At 41.0% G+C, this 16,649-nt stretch overlaps 1 protein-coding gene across 1 annotated transcript in view; it reads right to left on the reverse strand.

Annotated features, from left to right (window-relative positions):
- The window catches only part of Amfr (autocrine motility factor receptor), a 53,671-nt gene that overhangs the window by 16,264 nt on the left and 20,758 nt on the right, over positions 1 to 16,649 (reverse strand). The window contains exons 5-10 of the mRNA XM_045139558.1: positions 16,325 to 16,365; positions 15,705 to 15,837; positions 11,756 to 11,889; positions 10,759 to 10,869; positions 4,912 to 5,102; positions 2,674 to 2,777 (exon numbers count right to left, since the gene is read on the reverse strand). Of these exons, the coding sequence (XP_044995493.1) occupies positions 2,674 to 2,777; positions 4,912 to 5,102; positions 10,759 to 10,869; positions 11,756 to 11,889; positions 15,705 to 15,837; positions 16,325 to 16,365 (714 nt within the window). The remainder of the gene's footprint in view (positions 1 to 2,673; positions 2,778 to 4,911; positions 5,103 to 10,758; positions 10,870 to 11,755; positions 11,890 to 15,704; positions 15,838 to 16,324; positions 16,366 to 16,649) is intronic.

Raw genomic sequence — 16,649 nt, forward strand, 5'->3', positions numbered from 1 at the left:
TCTCTCTCTGCCTCATTTTCTCATTCTCTCTCAAAAATAAAAAAATAAAATTAAAAAGTGAGGCCGGAGAGATGGCTTAGTGGTTAATATGTTTGCCTGCAAAGCCAAAAGATCCTGGTTCAATTCTACAGGACCCACATAAGCCAGATGCACAAGGGGGCGCATGCATCTGGAGTTTGTTTGCAGTAGCTGGAACCCTGGAGCCCATTCTCCCCCCCCCCACTTCCTCTTTCTTTCTCCCCCTCTCAAATAAATAAATTAAATAATAAAAATTTTTTAAAAACATCAGTTCTTCCCAGTTTGATTTATAAAATCAATGCAACCTCAAAATTTCCACAGCTATTTTATACTCTAGATAAACTGATTTTAAATATTATATGTTAAGGTAAAAGATCTAGGACTGAGGCACTTGGGAGGCAGAGGTAGGAGGATCACCATGAGTTCGGGGCCACCCTGAGAATACATAGTGAACTCCAGGTCAGCCTGGGCTAGAGTGAGACCCTACTTTGATAAACCAAAAGAAAAAAAAGATCTAGGCCTGACAATACAATATTAAATGAGAAGAAAAAAACTGAAGGACTCATAAACTTCAAGACTTAAGGGCTGGAGAGACAGCATAGCGGTTAAGGCATTTGCTTGCAAAGCCAAAGGACCTCAGTTCAATTCCCCAGGACCTACATTAGCCAGATGTGCAAGGGGGCACATGCATCTGGAGTTTGTTTGCAGTGGCTGGAGGCCCTGGCACATCCATTCTCTCTCTCCCTGGCCCCCCTCAAATAAATAAATTAATTAATCAATTAAAGTCTTTAAAAAAACACCTTAATACACAACAATAAAAACCAAGCCAGTACAGCATTGGCAAAAGAACAAATTGATCAATGGAACAAAACAGAGAAACCACATAAACAGTTTGTCATGGCCATGCACAGCTGTAACTCCAGCCTGTTGGGACTGGGGAGGTAGAGAGTAGAGATTGCTGGGGCTTGTTGACAGGAAAACGCAGCTCCCATCTCAAGGAAGTACGCAATGTAGTAATAGAGGAGGATACTCAAAATTGTCCTCTGGCTGCTGCAGGCACATACACATCATGCACATCTACACACATGCATACATCACACACACACACACACACACACACACAAGGACATGCACGCATATAAAATGAAGAGACACAGGGGAATTGTATAAATCACTAAGTCAAAGAAACGAATATGAAAAGGCTTGATACAGTATGATTCCAAGTATCTAAGATTATGGAAAAGCCAAAGTATAGTACTGAGACAGTAAAAAGTTGGGGGCTCCAAGAGGGAGGGGCTGCTGAATGAATAGGCAAAGCATATAACATTCCTAGGGCAGTAAAAACACTCTGTGGTGGTGCACACTTTAATTCCAGCACTCGGGAGATAGAGGTAGGAGGATCACCATGAGTTCGAGGACATCCTGAGACTTAAAGAGTGAATTCCAGGTCAGCCTGGGCCAGAGTGAGATGCTACCTTGGGGGAAAAACAAACAAACAAACAAACAAAAACCCAACACTCTGGATAACACTGTAATGGTTGACATACATCATTATACATTTGTCCAAACTCACAGATGTTATGTTAGTGTAACCCCAACAGAAAGGACGGTATGAATTATGATGTGCCAATGCAGACTTAACTATAATGAACACACCACTCCAGTAACAGATATTGATGACAGGAAGGTCAAGCAAATGGCGGGGGTGGGGGTTGGGAGGTAAATGAAAAATCTCTGCACTATCCCTTAATTTTTCTATAAATTTCAACCTGCTCTTTAAAAAAAAAAACAAAACAACAAAAAAAAAACAAACGGTGGAGCTGAGGGTTTAGTTAAGTGGTACAGCATCTGTCTAGCATGGATGAAAGCTCTAAAATCCATCCCCAGCATTTACATGAGGTATCTAGAGCAATCAAAATCATAGGCTAACCAAGTGCAATGTGGCCCTTAGATGCTTGGGAAAGGGAATAGTAGAAATTACTAGTGACTAGGTGGAGTTTCAGTTTTGAAAGATGAAGTAAGTCCTGCAAATGGATGGTGATTATATATTATAATATACTTAATCTTACTTCACTGTTCATCTTGTTAAGAAGATTAAGATAGTAAATATGCTATGTGTATTTTATTTCAATAAAAGAAACCTAGCAGCTGGGCACAATGGTACATACCTCTCATCACAGTGATCAGGTGGCTGAGACAGTAGACTGCCATGAGTTCAAGGCCAACCTGGGCTATGTAGTGAGTACCAACCCAGCCATGGCTAGAGAATAAGATTCTGTCTCAAATAAACCAAAAGTAAGAAAGAAAAAAGGGAAAGAAAGTACAAATGAGAGGAAAGGAGAAAAAAGGAAAGGAAGAAAGAAATTAGGGAAAAAATTCCAACTTCATTTAGAATAATATGAGCTAGACAAGGTGACACACACTTGTAAATACAGCACTTAGGAGGTAGAGGCGAGAGGGTCAGGATTTCAAGGTCATCCTTGGCTACATAAAACTGTGCATCAAAAAAAAAAAAAGAGAAAAGAAAAAGAGTATGTATGGTGTATATGATTATGTCTTGTACCTGAAAATGTTGCGATCCTACTCAACAAGGCCATCCATTGTGCTCATGTCCCAGAGCTCTGCTTACCCTCCTAAGGCCTAGGTGGTCCTTACCATAGCATTTAGCTGAGAGTTGCTCGCCTGTGTAATGCCCAAAATGTTGGTAGTGTGCATCACTTCCACTGAAAAACTCGGCAGCCAGCTCGCAATCCGGGACCCTAAAACAAAAAACGGTCCAGCATAAATGTTAGTGCCCTGGTCCCCACGTCCCCTGTCATCTACACTACTCAGCTGACATTCACTGAGGGCACGCTTTATGCTAGGGTTTCACACAGACCAGTTCATTTAGTGCTCACTAAAACTCAAACGGTACCTTCCATTCTTCTCAGACATAAAACTCTAGACCTTGCCTTGGACTTTGGATTACAGGCAATGAAAATTAGAGAACATATCCAAGTTCATATAGTTTACTATGTGGCCAGGATACAAAAGCCAACAAATGCTAGAATGCTTCAAAACTGGCCTTCCCTGCTTCCAGGGACCCTTGACCCATTCAACTCCAATCTACTCTATTACCAAGAACTAAATAAGGGAGGCTGCCATGGCTCTACAGATGCTATGCCAGCTGAGTTCTGATCCTGTCTGCTATCACATATAAATAACTGCTCATCTGGAGGCATCATTTCCACAGTTGTGTTCATGAAATATTTTCTGCTTAATAATCTGATTGAGAGATGGGATCTTAATTTTCTGATTCAAAATTCTTTTGAAAGAGTCCTACAACAGAGGATCATGGAGTGAGGACACCATGGAGGCTGCTATTTCTGTCATTTCCCAAAGGAAAGGGAGTCCACTGCATGCTGGCTGTGATTTCTTTACGATGAAGTACCTGGGCATATGTTGTAAAAGGTCTTGTCATATAACATATACTTGTTACATTTATTTCAAGTACATACAAGGGACAAAGGTGACTTTGACTATATTTTTAGAAGCAATAATAAACAGCTTACATAGCCAAGATCCATCTTTAGGATCTGCTAATATATTTCAGAAGTTGTACCCAATAAGCCCAATAGTGGTATAGCCCTGTAATCTCAGCTACTCAGGAGGCAGAGGTAAGAGGATCACAAGTTCACAGCCTGTCTGGGCTACAGAACAAATGTAAAGCCAACCTGGACAGCTTAATAAAACTGTCTCAAAATTAAAAATACAAAATGGGCTGGGTTTGCTGGCACATGCCTTTAATCCCAGCACCATGGATCACCATGAGTCTGAGGGCACCCTAAGACTGCAAAGTGTATTCCAGGTCATCCTAAGCTGGAGTGAGACCAAACCAAAATAAATAAATAGAAAAAGGGATTAGGAATATAGCTCAGTGGTGGAGTAGTTGCCTAGCATATGAGAGGCCCTAGGCTCAATCACACAAAAAAGGTTGTATCTAGTTTAGGTCTTTCATCAACAGTAGCCAAACCAGCCCTTTTAAGCCACTCCAGCACAGAACCAGCCAGCAATCCCTCACCTAAGGATTATCAGACACTTGTTGCTACCCCCTCATGCCTTTCAGGATTTCACCAACACTCCCACCTTAACACTAGCCTTGGCAACTCAAATGAGAGTCTGAATAGCACTCCTATTAATTCTAACTTCTGCTTTCCAGTCCATTAGAAGCATAAATTCACAAAACGTGGTGGTACTGGAATTGATGGAACTCAACATCTGCTTGGTGTATGTAAATAAAGTGAAGATAATCAGCCCTTGGTACAGTGCCCATGCACTGTAGAAATACTTAGAAATTTAAGCATGGGTTTTCTACAACTATCTTCTGAGAAGCAAAACATTCATATTTTATGGAGGAAAACAACAGGTCCCAGTTCTGCTTCTGGTATTCCCTGGGAAGGCTACTTAAAGATCCGTCACTATGCGCTTACACACCACACCAAAGCAATCAATTATTAGCAAAGGCTATTAAACTGATGGTGTCGGCTCCTTGAAGGCACAGTTGATTCAATTTTACTACCTCTACTTCCCCAGCCCACTACACTTATAATGGCATAAATCTAATAAAACGCCTGGCAAAAAATAACCCCCTTAGTTCCATCTATCTGTTCATCCACCCTGAGCACATTCAATTAGAAGTGAAGTATAAGCCAGGTATGGTGGCACATGGCTGGAGTCCCAAATGTAAGAAGGCTGTGGCACAAGAATTGCAAGTTTGAAACCAACTTGGGATAGGTACATAAAGAGACCCTGTCTCAAAAAACAAGCAAATGAAATTGAAATGTAATATGAAACTTGTCTGTACAAATTATAATCCAAACAGCAGCATCCTGTAAGAGAGACAACAATTCTTACCATCAAAGTGAAAGAAGTGATTGTGCTGATTTAAGCGAGGTCTGCCTTCAGCAGCTGCTACAGGAACCAAATTCTCATCCAAGTTCTCTCCTTGATGGTCCTCCCTGGCACGATTATTGTCAGCGATATTAAGAGACATTCTGCATGTTGGACAAGAGGTATCTTGCTCTAGCCAGGAACGAAGACAGGAGCTATCAAAAAGTACAAAGGAAAATATTTGTGGTGGTGTATACCCAGCGCTCGGGAGGCACAGGTAGGAGGATCACCATGAGTTTGAGGCAACCCTGAGACTACATAGTGAATTCCAGGTCAGCCTGGGCTACAGTAAAAACTTACCTTCAAAAAAAAAATTGAATATAAATGTTTCTCACCATATTTTGTGAAAAGTCACAGAATAACCCCAAATATTATCAAATATGCTCCAATTTTATTTTACTTCCTACTTAACATTAGTGAGATTTAAATACTGACAAGACTCTTGTGGACATGACCTCTTTGCCGAACTTTGCTCTAACACATTTCTAGAACATCCTGCTGTGAACACTGACTCTTTACTCTCACAGTCCTCTACCAAGCTCTTGATCATGGTCCTCTCTCAATCAGACTTCATCGTATGGCTTCCCAACTTTATTTGTCTACTTCCAAAACTCATGTACTTCAATCATCCAACATCATGGCCTCTTACATCCTTGAGTTCTTATTCTAATGACCTTTGCTTTTACTGTTTTAGTTACTTACCAATAAAGTCATAACCTTGGCTTTGTCTTCAAATCTTGACTTCAGAGATCTAACTAATTCACCCACTCCTTCCTGCTCACCCATTTGGGCCCTGAAGTGCTAAGACCTCATCCACATTTTTTTTAAGTTTTTTTTTTTCCTGAGCTATTTATTTTTATTTATTTATTAGAGACAGACAGGACAGAGAGAGTAAGTGTGTGTGTGTATGTGTGTGAGTGAGAATGGGTGCGCCAGGGCCTCTTGCCACTGCAAATGAACTCCAGATGCATGCGCCGCCATGTGCATCTGGCTTACATGGGACCTGGAGAAACAAACCTGGGTCCTTAGGCTTCACAGGCAAGTGCCTTAACCACTTAGCCATCTCTCCAGCCTTATCCACTTTTTCATCAAGCAAAACAGCCTCTACAGTTATTCCTTCCCTCCTCAGCAATATCACCTGCATTCACTTTCAAATATTCACCTCCTCTCCCTCCACTCTTTCCCCTTTCAGTTTGCTTTCCAGTGAAGCAGAAAGCTTTATTAGCCTCTCTCAGAAGAGAATAATTCCCCCTATTTACAGTAGACAGTCAATAACTACTTGGGGTATCCATTAAATGAAAGGGTACTAGAAAAATGAAGCAGACAAATGAAAGCTCTAGCCCCAATTCAGCGACTGTGTAATCTTGGCAAGTCTTTCAACTTCTCTCAACTAGTCTTTCCAGTGAAAAATGAGAAGACTAGATGACAAGCTCACCAAGGTCCTTTCACATTTTATGAGAAGTTGTTATCTTATTTTTAAGAGTTCAAGGAGAAGCCAGGCATGATGGCTCAGGCCTATAATCCCAGCAGTTTGGAGGCTAATGTAGGAGGATCATCATAAATTCAATTGTAGCCAGCCTGGACTATATAGTGAGTTCCAGAGTTCCAGAGCAGTCTGAGCTAGAGTAAGACCCTGCCTCAAAAAAAAAAAAAAAAAAAAAAAAAAAGTTCCAGGAGAAACTGAAAAACTATTCTCTATGTGTTTTTTCCTTACAAATGCCTGTGAATAAATAAAAAGCACAAAGTTACAAAGAAGAGCCTAACCACAGAAAATACTTTCTTTATAACCATAAGAATGCTTCCATTGAAGAAATGTTTCCTCTTTATGTGACTTAAAAATGTAATAGTCAGGGCTAGAGGGATGGCTTAGCAGTTAATGCACTTGCCTGCAAAGCAAAGGAACCCAGGTTCTACTCCCCAGGACCCATGTAAGCCAGATGCACAAAGTGGTACATGTGTCTGGAGTTCATTTGCAATGGCTAGAGGCCCTAGCATGCCCATTCTCTGTCTCCCCGACCCCCGAATAAATAAAATAGAATATATATTTTTTTAAATGTAATAGTTGGGCTGGAGAAGATGGCTTATCAGTTAAGTCATTTGCCTGCAAAGCCCAAGGACCCCAGTTTGATTTCCCCAGGACCCGCATAAGCCAAATGTATAATGAGGAGCATGCATCTGGAGTTCGTATGCAGTGGCTGGAGGCCCTGGCATTTGAGTGCTCTCTCTCTCTCTCAAATAAATAAATTAATTAATTATGTTTATAAATAGTCACCAGATTTGAAATTTTATAAAAATATTTCCATAGTAACAAATTGGTTACTGTCTGCTAAGGTCCAGGCATTTGGATTTATCACAAATTCAAATGAACCTGCCTTGTGATGAGCACCACACCCTTCTATTGACTCTATTACCAAAGCTTCAAATGAAACAACCAAGCAGCTTTGTAACAATGATTTGCCCCTCAACCTAGGGCACAAGAGTGCTCTAAAACTAAGCCTTAACTTAAAACAACTAATGGGGCAACAGAAAAAAAAAAAAAAAATCAATTACCATGGGATTTTTTTTATAATCATGGAAAATGCTAATAAAAACTTTTTTAAAAATCACTTAGAAAATTAGAAAGAAAAAAAGACTTTAAGACAAATGGAAATAAAAGCAGAATATTCTAAAACTTCTGAGATACAAAGATAACAACACTCAGGCAAATTCATACCTAAAATCAATTACAAAGAAAGCTCTCAAATCAGCAATCTAACTTTATAGCCATGGAATCTGTTGCAGTCAGGTTCACATTGCTGGTAGAAATCATCCAACCAAGAGCAATTTGTGGGAAAGAGAGGTTTTATTTTGGCTTACAGGCTCGAGGGGAAGCTCCACGATGGCAGGGGAAAGCGATGGCATGAGCAGAGGGTGGACATCACCACCTGACCAACATAAGGTGTCCAAGAGCAACAGGAGAGTGTGCCAAACACTGGCAAGGGATAGCTGGCTATAACACCGATAAGCCCACCCCCAATAATACACTGCCTCCAGGAGGTGTTAATTCCCATCAGCTGGGAACTCAGCATTTAGAACACCTGTTTATGGGGGACACCTGAATCATACCACCACAGAACCAAACAGAAAACTAAACCAAAAGCCAACAGAGGTCTCAAGGTAGTGAACTTGATAAAGAGACAAAACAGAACAGTGAGTGGAACAGGGTCTTTCCCAGTTGGGTTTACAATAGAGATGGCAAGGTTCTGCTCAACAATGTGAATGTGCTTAGTAATGCTACATTGTAACATTTAGATATAGTTAAAGTAAGTCTTATATCATATAAATTATGTCTACTATTTTGTTATCTATATGATATGTATGTATATATCATATACATATATTTCTCTACATATATTTTTTCACAGAAAATACATTTGAGGACCATCATAAAGCAAAAACTAAAGCTTCACCAATGGCTTTAATAAGAAAATGCTAAGAATTGATGAGCATGTGAAAAAAACCTAGATTCTTTACACAATGCTGGTGAAATAAACATTGTAGCTACTGTGGAAAACTGACAGCTCAAGAAATTAAAAGGGTCAGGAATGAAGCTCAGTGGTAAGCACTGGCTAGTCACTATAAGGATTTAGGTTCAATCCCCAGCACAAAAACAGAGAATTAATCCCAGAATTTCACTCCCTGGGTATCTAGAAGAGAATGAAAAATAAGTACCTGAACAGATACTGTTCCCAAACAGTCAAAGCAGCATTATTCACTGACTGGTCAAAGGGTGGAAAGAAACCAAATGTTGGGCTGAAGATATGGCTTAGTGGTTAAGGGGCATGCCTGTGAAGCCTAAGGACCCTGGTTTGATTCTCCAGGTCCCACGTAAACCAGATGCACATGGCGGCACATATGTCTGGAGTTTGTTTGCAATGGCTAAAGGTCCTGGCGCTACCATTCTCACACACTCTCTCTCTGTCCTCCTGTCTCTAATAAATAAATAAATCAAAATAAAATCTTAAATTAGAAAAAGAAACCAAATTTCCATCAATGGGAACTGTTTAAGTATATATTATAGTTAAGGCATTTGCCTATGAAGCCAAAGGACCCAGGTTTGATTGCCCAGGAACCACGTAAGCCAGATGCACAAGGTGGCGCCATGTGTATGGCGTTCATTCACAGTGGCTTTAGGCTCTTTAGGCTTTAGGTACACTCATCGTCCCCCTCTCCTTCTCTCTGCCTTTTTCAAATAAATTAAATTAAATTAAATTAAATTTTTTTAAAAAGGAAAATTTTTAAAAGGGGGAATGAAAGGAAGATTAAAGGTTTAAAAATGAAACCTTAATATGCAAATCTGACTACAAAGGGCCAAAAGATACCTCAAGTTCCATTCATAGCAAAACATCAAATCCAAAAACAGAATGATTAAAGTTAAATAAACAAGCGCCCTAATGAGATCTCTGAAAATAAGAGAAATATTTGAATCTTGCAGGTTTATAAAATACCCTAGACTTAAATCCTTAAAAAAAGGCAGTTCTGTACTCAGGAGTGGCCTTGCTCTGGTCCACTTTCGCCCTCTTTGCTGCAATGTTTTAAGGCTGCAATACTTAAAAATACGGTTTCTTGAGCCAGGTGTGGTGGCGCACGCCTTTAATCCCAGCACTCGGGAGGCAGAGGCAGGAGGATTGCCATGAGTTCAAGGTCACCCTGAGATGACAGAGTTAATTCCAGGTCAGCCTGGACCAGAGTAAGACCCTACCTCGAAAACCCAAAAAAAAAAAAAAAAAAAAAGTGCGGTTTCTTTTTTCTCAGGTGTAAGTTGAAACACTTTCCTTTAAATCTGACAGGAATAATTGTTATATTATAGCTTACATGGAAAAATATGAAGATCGCTAACACACCTAGAAATTATAATGGCAAAAGTGGGTGAAGAAAAGTCTGCAGGCAGAAGGAAGAGGCTAAAGGACAGCCAAAGGTACCAGGAGGGCTGGAGAGGATGGCTCAGTGAGTAAAGCTCTTGCTTTACAAACACAAGCACTTGAGTTTGGATCCCCAGAGCCTACGTAAAACTGGAAGCAGCAGCATGCCTCTGTAATCCCAGCATGCCTAGAGCAAGATGGGAGGAAGAGACAGGAGAATTCCTAGAGGCACGTGGGCTTGCACATGCAGAGGCAAGCAAGAATCCCTGCCTCAAACAAGGTGGACAGTGAGGCCAACAACCAAGAGTGTCCTCCAACCTCCATGTGTGCTCTGTGCCATTTACCTGCACTCACACATAGGAACATACAGATTTTTTTTTTAAAGTGTTCCCCCTCAGCCAGGCCTGGTGGTGCACACCTTTAATACCAGCATTCAGGAGGCAGAGGTAGAAGGACTGACATGAGTTCAAGGCCACCCTGAGACTAAGTGGTGAATTCCAAGTCAGCCTGTGCTACAGTGAGACCCTACTTCAAAAAACAAAACAAGCCGGGCGTGGTGGCACGCGCCTTTAATCCCAGCACTTGGGAGGCAGAGGTAGGAGGATCGCCATGAGTTCAAGGCCACCCTGAGACTACAGAGTTAATTCCAGGTCAGCCTGGACCAGAGTGAGACCCTATCTCGAAAAACCAAACCAAACCAAAACAAACAAACAAACAAACAACAACAACAACAAAAAAAAAAAAAACCCAAAAGGGTCCCTAGGAACATCAGCAGCACAGCCCCAGTGTGAGGTAACATCCTAGCCCCTGTCCTGTGATTATGCATGAACCCTGGTTAAAAAAAAAAAAAAAAAATACCCACACACCCAGAGAGAACTCTGGTCCTACATGGACCTTCACAAGTGCCTACTTGTGGAAAAGATGTCCACAGGGCAGTTTCCTCGCAGCCTGCATGGAGTCCCAGCAGATTGCACAGTCGTCATTATTGACAGCTAGCTCCTCTGGAGTTGCCACTGCAAACCTATAAAACACAAAAGAGGCCCAACAGGAATCTCTGTCAGTTTCACACATATAATGCATACCAGTATACCTTTATAATGGCACAATTAGAGTAATACTGCTCAGTTAAAAAAAAAAAAATATATATATATATATATATTGCTTTTTACAGCACTTAGATCAAGTAAAAAACTTCAGCACAAAAATAGATTCTTGTAACAGTGTTCCAATAGTGGCCCCTACTGGTGATGACCAGGGAACATTTCTGGGCAAATTGAAGGCAAAAAAGATAACCGTTTTTCCTGCACTTTCAGGCTTGGTCTCTCTCAGGTTAGCAAGAGGGTATTTTCTTCAGTGAGTTCATGTTCGCACACGTGTAAAATGTAAATGAGATCCACATTCACAAAATAAAGACAGCAGAAGACTATGGGAGTTCTCGTTACAAAATGATGATGAAATAAGAGCCTAATGTCACAGAATCCTACCCACAGTTCCAGAAGGAAGGTCCTGTTATCATTTCTACTTTGGAGATAAGGTCACTAGGGCACACAGAGTTAATTGATCGTCCCAAGCCACCCTACTACTAAGCTGCATTCACAATGAAGCAGTCTGACACTAGTGCTTGTGCCCTTTCCTGTCCAGTTAGCAGTTTACAAAAAGCAAGTTTTGGCAGGCTCTAAGAACAATTATTATTCAAGAGCTAAAATGAAAGCTAGGCACAGGGTCACATACTGGGGAAGCCAAGGCAGGATTGTGACTCCAAAGATAGCCTAGAGGCTATATGGTGAGGGTGAATATAGTGAGGGTGAATTTGAGGTCAGCCGAGGCTACAGAGTGAGACCCTGTTTCAAAACCACACACACAAGTAAGGGCTGAGATGAGTGCAACATTAACTTGTGCTCACTTACCTGGCTTCCATGTTTCCAACCACACGCAAATAATTTTTGTGCCGACGGATTCGACGCTGTACCTCATGGAACAGGTAACGAAGCTGCATAAAGATAACCAGGCTGGCCATGGATAACCAAATGTTGCCAAATAACTTAAAAGGAGAAAAAAATAAAAGACATAATAAAAACAAATTTGAATTTGCTAGTGATGATGAGTCAGGATAGAATAGAAGCATGTTGTTGCTGGTGAAAGTGAAATGGAACAATCTTTCAGAAAGCAAATGTATATATTCCATTACCCTAAACAAAGCATCTGGCACTTCAGCCATAGTGGCCCAATGTCAGCAACCTTACCTAAGTAAATACCAGAATCTTAAAAGCTTAATGCAAAAAAGATGTCCAAGCTGGATGTGGTGGCACACGCTTTTAATCCCAGTACTCAGGAGGCAGAGGTAGGAGGATAGCTGTGAGTTCAAGGCTACCCTGAGACTACAGAGTGAATTCCAGGTCAGCCTGAGCTAGAGTGAGACCCTACCTCAGGGAAAAAAAAGAAATAGATGTCCATCCATGCAATTAGAAAAAAAGAAAGATGGAAATGAACAAGATGCCCAGCAGAGGACTGGACATGTAGGTTGGAAATTCATAACATAGTATTATATAGTCACAAGTCACATTTATGATATTTTAATTACATATTAATAATTATATATAGCAATGTTAACTCTCAATCAGTTGACAAAATAATGTGTTGGATGCATAAAGCAGGACAATGGCCTTAAAGACACTAATATATGATTTTTTTAATCATATAAAATTTTAAAATAGGAAGCACCTAGATACATTCTAAGTACTGCATTGTACAGCATCAATAATTAAGTCATGGTATATTTATATGATTTTTATTCTGAAGGCAGTGGAATAGTTTAGATGAAATGCTGCAGCAGGGAGAATGTTCATAGTACAGTAGTTATTTAAAAAAATAATAAAACTTGAGCTGGGCATGGTGGGACATACTTTTAATCCTAGCACTCAGGAGGCAGAGGTAGGAGGATCATGGAGACACCCTGAAACTACATAGTGAAATCCGGAACAGTTTGAGTTAGAGCAGGACCCTACCTCAGGGGTAAAAAAAAAACTTGTCATAAAGTATACCCAGAGGTGGGACTACTAAGGCCCTTGGTTTAATACCTAGTTCTGCAAAAGTAAATAAATATCCAAAATATGACCTCAATTTAAAAATGTATCTAAATATATAAAGAAGCAGTTAATCTCACAAGGCGGTACACACCTATCATCCCAGCATTCTAGAGGTGGAGACATGAGAATCAGAAATTCGAGGTCATTCTCTAGGAGGCCAGCTAGGGTGACATGAGATTGGTCTCAAAAATAATTTTAAAAAAAGAAAGAAAGAGAGAGAGAGTGTGTGTGTAAGTTAGTAAGTAGGGCTAGAGAGATGGCATAGTGGTTAAGGTGCTTGCCTACAAAGATTCCCCAGTACCCACATAAGTAAGATGCACAAGGAAGTGCATGCGTCTGGAGTTCATTTACAGTGGCTAGTGGCCCTGGTGTGTCCATTCATTCTTACTCTACCTGCCTCTTTCTCTCTCTCTAATAAATAAATAAAATGGTTTTTTACACATTTTTTTTTTCTTTTTTGGTTTTTCAAGGTGGGGTTTCACTCTAGCTCAGGCTGACCTGGAATGCACTATGTAGTCTCAGGGTGGCCTTGAACTCATGGCGATCCTCCTACCTCTGCCTCCCGACTGCTGGGATTAAAGGCGTGTGCCGCCATGCCTGGTTTAAAAAGGTTTTATTTTTATTTATTTACTTTTTTGGGTTTTTTTGGTTTTTCAAGTTAGGGTCTCACTCTAGCCCAGGCTGATCTGGAATTCACTATGTAGTCTCAGAGTGGCCTCAAACTCACAGCGATCCTCCTACCTCTGCCTCCTGTGCCCGGCTAGATTTTTTATTTACTTGAGAGAGAGTGTGGCAGATAGAGAAAGAAGAGGAGGCAGATAGAATGGGCACACCAGGGCCTCCAGCCATTGCAAATGAACTCCAGATGCATGTGCCACCTTGTGCATCTGGCTAACATGGGTCCTGGGGAATCGAACCTGGGTACTTAGTCTTCGCAGGCAAGTACCTTAACCGCTAAGCCATTTCTCCACCCTTTAAGAAGATTTTTTTTTCCTTTTTGGTTTTGTGTTGTTGTTGTTTTGTTTTGTTTTTTGAGGTAGGGTCTCACTGTAGCCCAGGCTGACCTGGAATTCACTACGTAGCCTCAGGGTAGCCTCGAACTCATGGCGATCCTCCTACCTCTGCCTCCCGAGTGCTGGGACTAAAGGCGTGCGCCACCACATCCTGCTAAAAAGACTTTTTTAAAAGCAGTTAAATACAAAAAAGAAATACAGGATGCAGGTATGGTGGCACACGCCTTTAATCCCGGCACTCGAGAGGGAGACGTAGGAGGATCGCCATGAGTTTGAGGCTACCCTGAGACTTCATAGTGAATTTCAGGTCGATCTGGGCTAGAGCAAGGCCTTACCTTGAAAAACCCAGAAAAAAAAAAAAAAAAAAGCATAATGTTAACAGTTATCTTTGGGCATTTGTTTTCCCACCCTCCTAGGAACAGTCTTTTTTTGTCCTTTTTTTATTGACAACTTCCATAATTATAGACAATAAACCATGATAATTCCCTCCCCTTCCCTACTGAAGAAGAGTCCTAAAAAAAACAGGGCTGAAGAGATGACTTAGCCATTAGGACACTTGCCTACAAAGCCAAAGGACCCAGGTTCAATTCTCCAGGACCCAAGCAAGCCAGAAGCACAAGGTGGCTCATGCATCTGGAGTTCATTTACAGTGGCTAGAGGCACTGGTATGCCCATTCTCTCTCAAATAAATAAAAATAAAAATATATTTTAAGGGCTGGAGAAATGGCTTAGCAGTTAAGCGATTGCCTGTGAAGCCTAAGGACCCCAGTTCGAGGCTCAATTCCCCAGGACCCACGTTAGCCAGATGCGCAAGGGGGTGCACACATCTGGAGTTCGTTTGCAGTGGCTGGAGGCCCTGGCATGCCCATTCTCTCTCTCTCTCCCTCTCTCTCTCTCCCTCTCTCTCTCTCTCTCTCTTCCTATCTGCCTCTTTCTCTGTCACTCTCAAATAAATAAATAAAAATAAACAACAAAATAAAAAATATATTTAAAAATACAGAATTATAGTTAGATTTTCTTTGTTTCAATGTTACTTCCATAGAGTAGATTTAAAAATAAGTTCTATTTAAACCAGTAATTTAATAGTACTTTGATAGGTTTAGAATGTAAACAAGTTTCCTGTGACTATTTCTGAAGTGCTCCCCAGGGAAAGAGCTTTACATTTTTTCCAGGGGTGTTATGGATCAAACTCAGGGCCTTGCACATGCTAATGCTAAGGTCAGTACTCTATCCTGAGCTCTATCACAAGCTAGTCCTTGTCATTGAGATAGGGGTCTCAGTACATGCCTGGGCTGACCTTGAACTCTCTCCATCTCCGCCCCTAAATGTAATTTCTGCCACACAAATTACAGGCAGTCGAAATTAAGCACAAGAACTTGGTTTGTAGTTACAAAGATGGAAGAACTTCAAACCCATGAAACAGCAAACACGGCAGGGGCTGCCATCACCACTACAAAGTAACTGCTATCTTCTCAGTTGTTCACTGAAAGAATGATCTGCTGACTTGGTCAACAGAGTTAACCAAGTCCCCCAGCACAGCAGTCATCGCCTTGAGCTGGCCATCAGGCAAAGCACTTCCATAGCACTGCTTTATACCCAGTGGCAAAAAGATGAGGAATGCCCAGCCACACTCACCAGTGCAGTTCTTAAGGGATTCATCCACATCTACTCTAATGTTTCATGTTTTTCACATACAAATAAGGATTTCTGCCTCTGAAAGTCTTAGCCATCTTGCAGAGCTTTCTCAGAGGGCTTACCAACATATGTATGTGATGCATGAGGTCCAAGGACAAGAGCGTGAGCTCCATGACAAAATCAGTGTAATAGACGTAGGTTCCCTTTCCTTCCCAGGTCCCTTCATGGTGGAGGTCCCAGAGGTGAATTATATATCTGTAATACAGAGACAGAAAAAGGGACAAACATCCTAACTTATCATTATGATGAAGTTTAGTTTAAACATGTTATAGGTTGGTCACATTTAAATTAACTTTTTAAAAAACTTATGTGTGTATGTGCACTATTGGGGTGGGGGACACATGTGCCATGGAGCATGTGTGAAGGTCAGAGGACAACCTGAGGGGTTTATTTTCTCCTTCTGCCTTCTTTTTGAGACAATCTCTCTTGTTTTGCCAATGCATGAGCCAGTGAGCTGACCTATGAGCTTCTGGATTCTTCCGCCTCCACCTCCTATTGCCATAGGTATTTTAGGATCACAAAAGAATATGTCACTGTGCCCAGCTTTATGTGGTTGCTGGGGAATTGAACTTGGGTCATCAGACTTGTAAGCAAGAGCCTTTAACCACTGAGCCATCCTCCTAGCCATTATATCGCAGTCAACTGAATAAATGTCAATCGTCTCGTCAAAATTTCTACTCACCTTAAAATCACATGAGCTGTCCTCACTGTCACAAGGAGAGACTGTGAAAGAGAAACATTTCTTAGTCTAATTAAAAAGTGGGTTTCTACAAGACAACAAAAACAAGCAAAAAGGACATAAAAAGGCAGATTGCTCACAAGTATCAACCATTCAGCTCCTCTGCCACAAATATCCATGGAGTATTTTCATAACCTAGCAACTCAGCTTTGCTTGAGCCTCTTCCAGTTAGGGACAACAAACCACATCTGTCCATTTCCTAGGAGTCCCTTCTATGATGCTGTAGTTCATTTATATTTGGTATAACAAAGTGTATATGACTACTTGG

The sequence above is a fragment of the Jaculus jaculus genome, chromosome 1, assembly GCF_020740685.1.
Source record: "Jaculus jaculus isolate mJacJac1 chromosome 1, mJacJac1.mat.Y.cur, whole genome shotgun sequence".
Taxonomy (NCBI): domain Eukaryota; kingdom Metazoa; phylum Chordata; class Mammalia; order Rodentia; family Dipodidae; genus Jaculus; species Jaculus jaculus.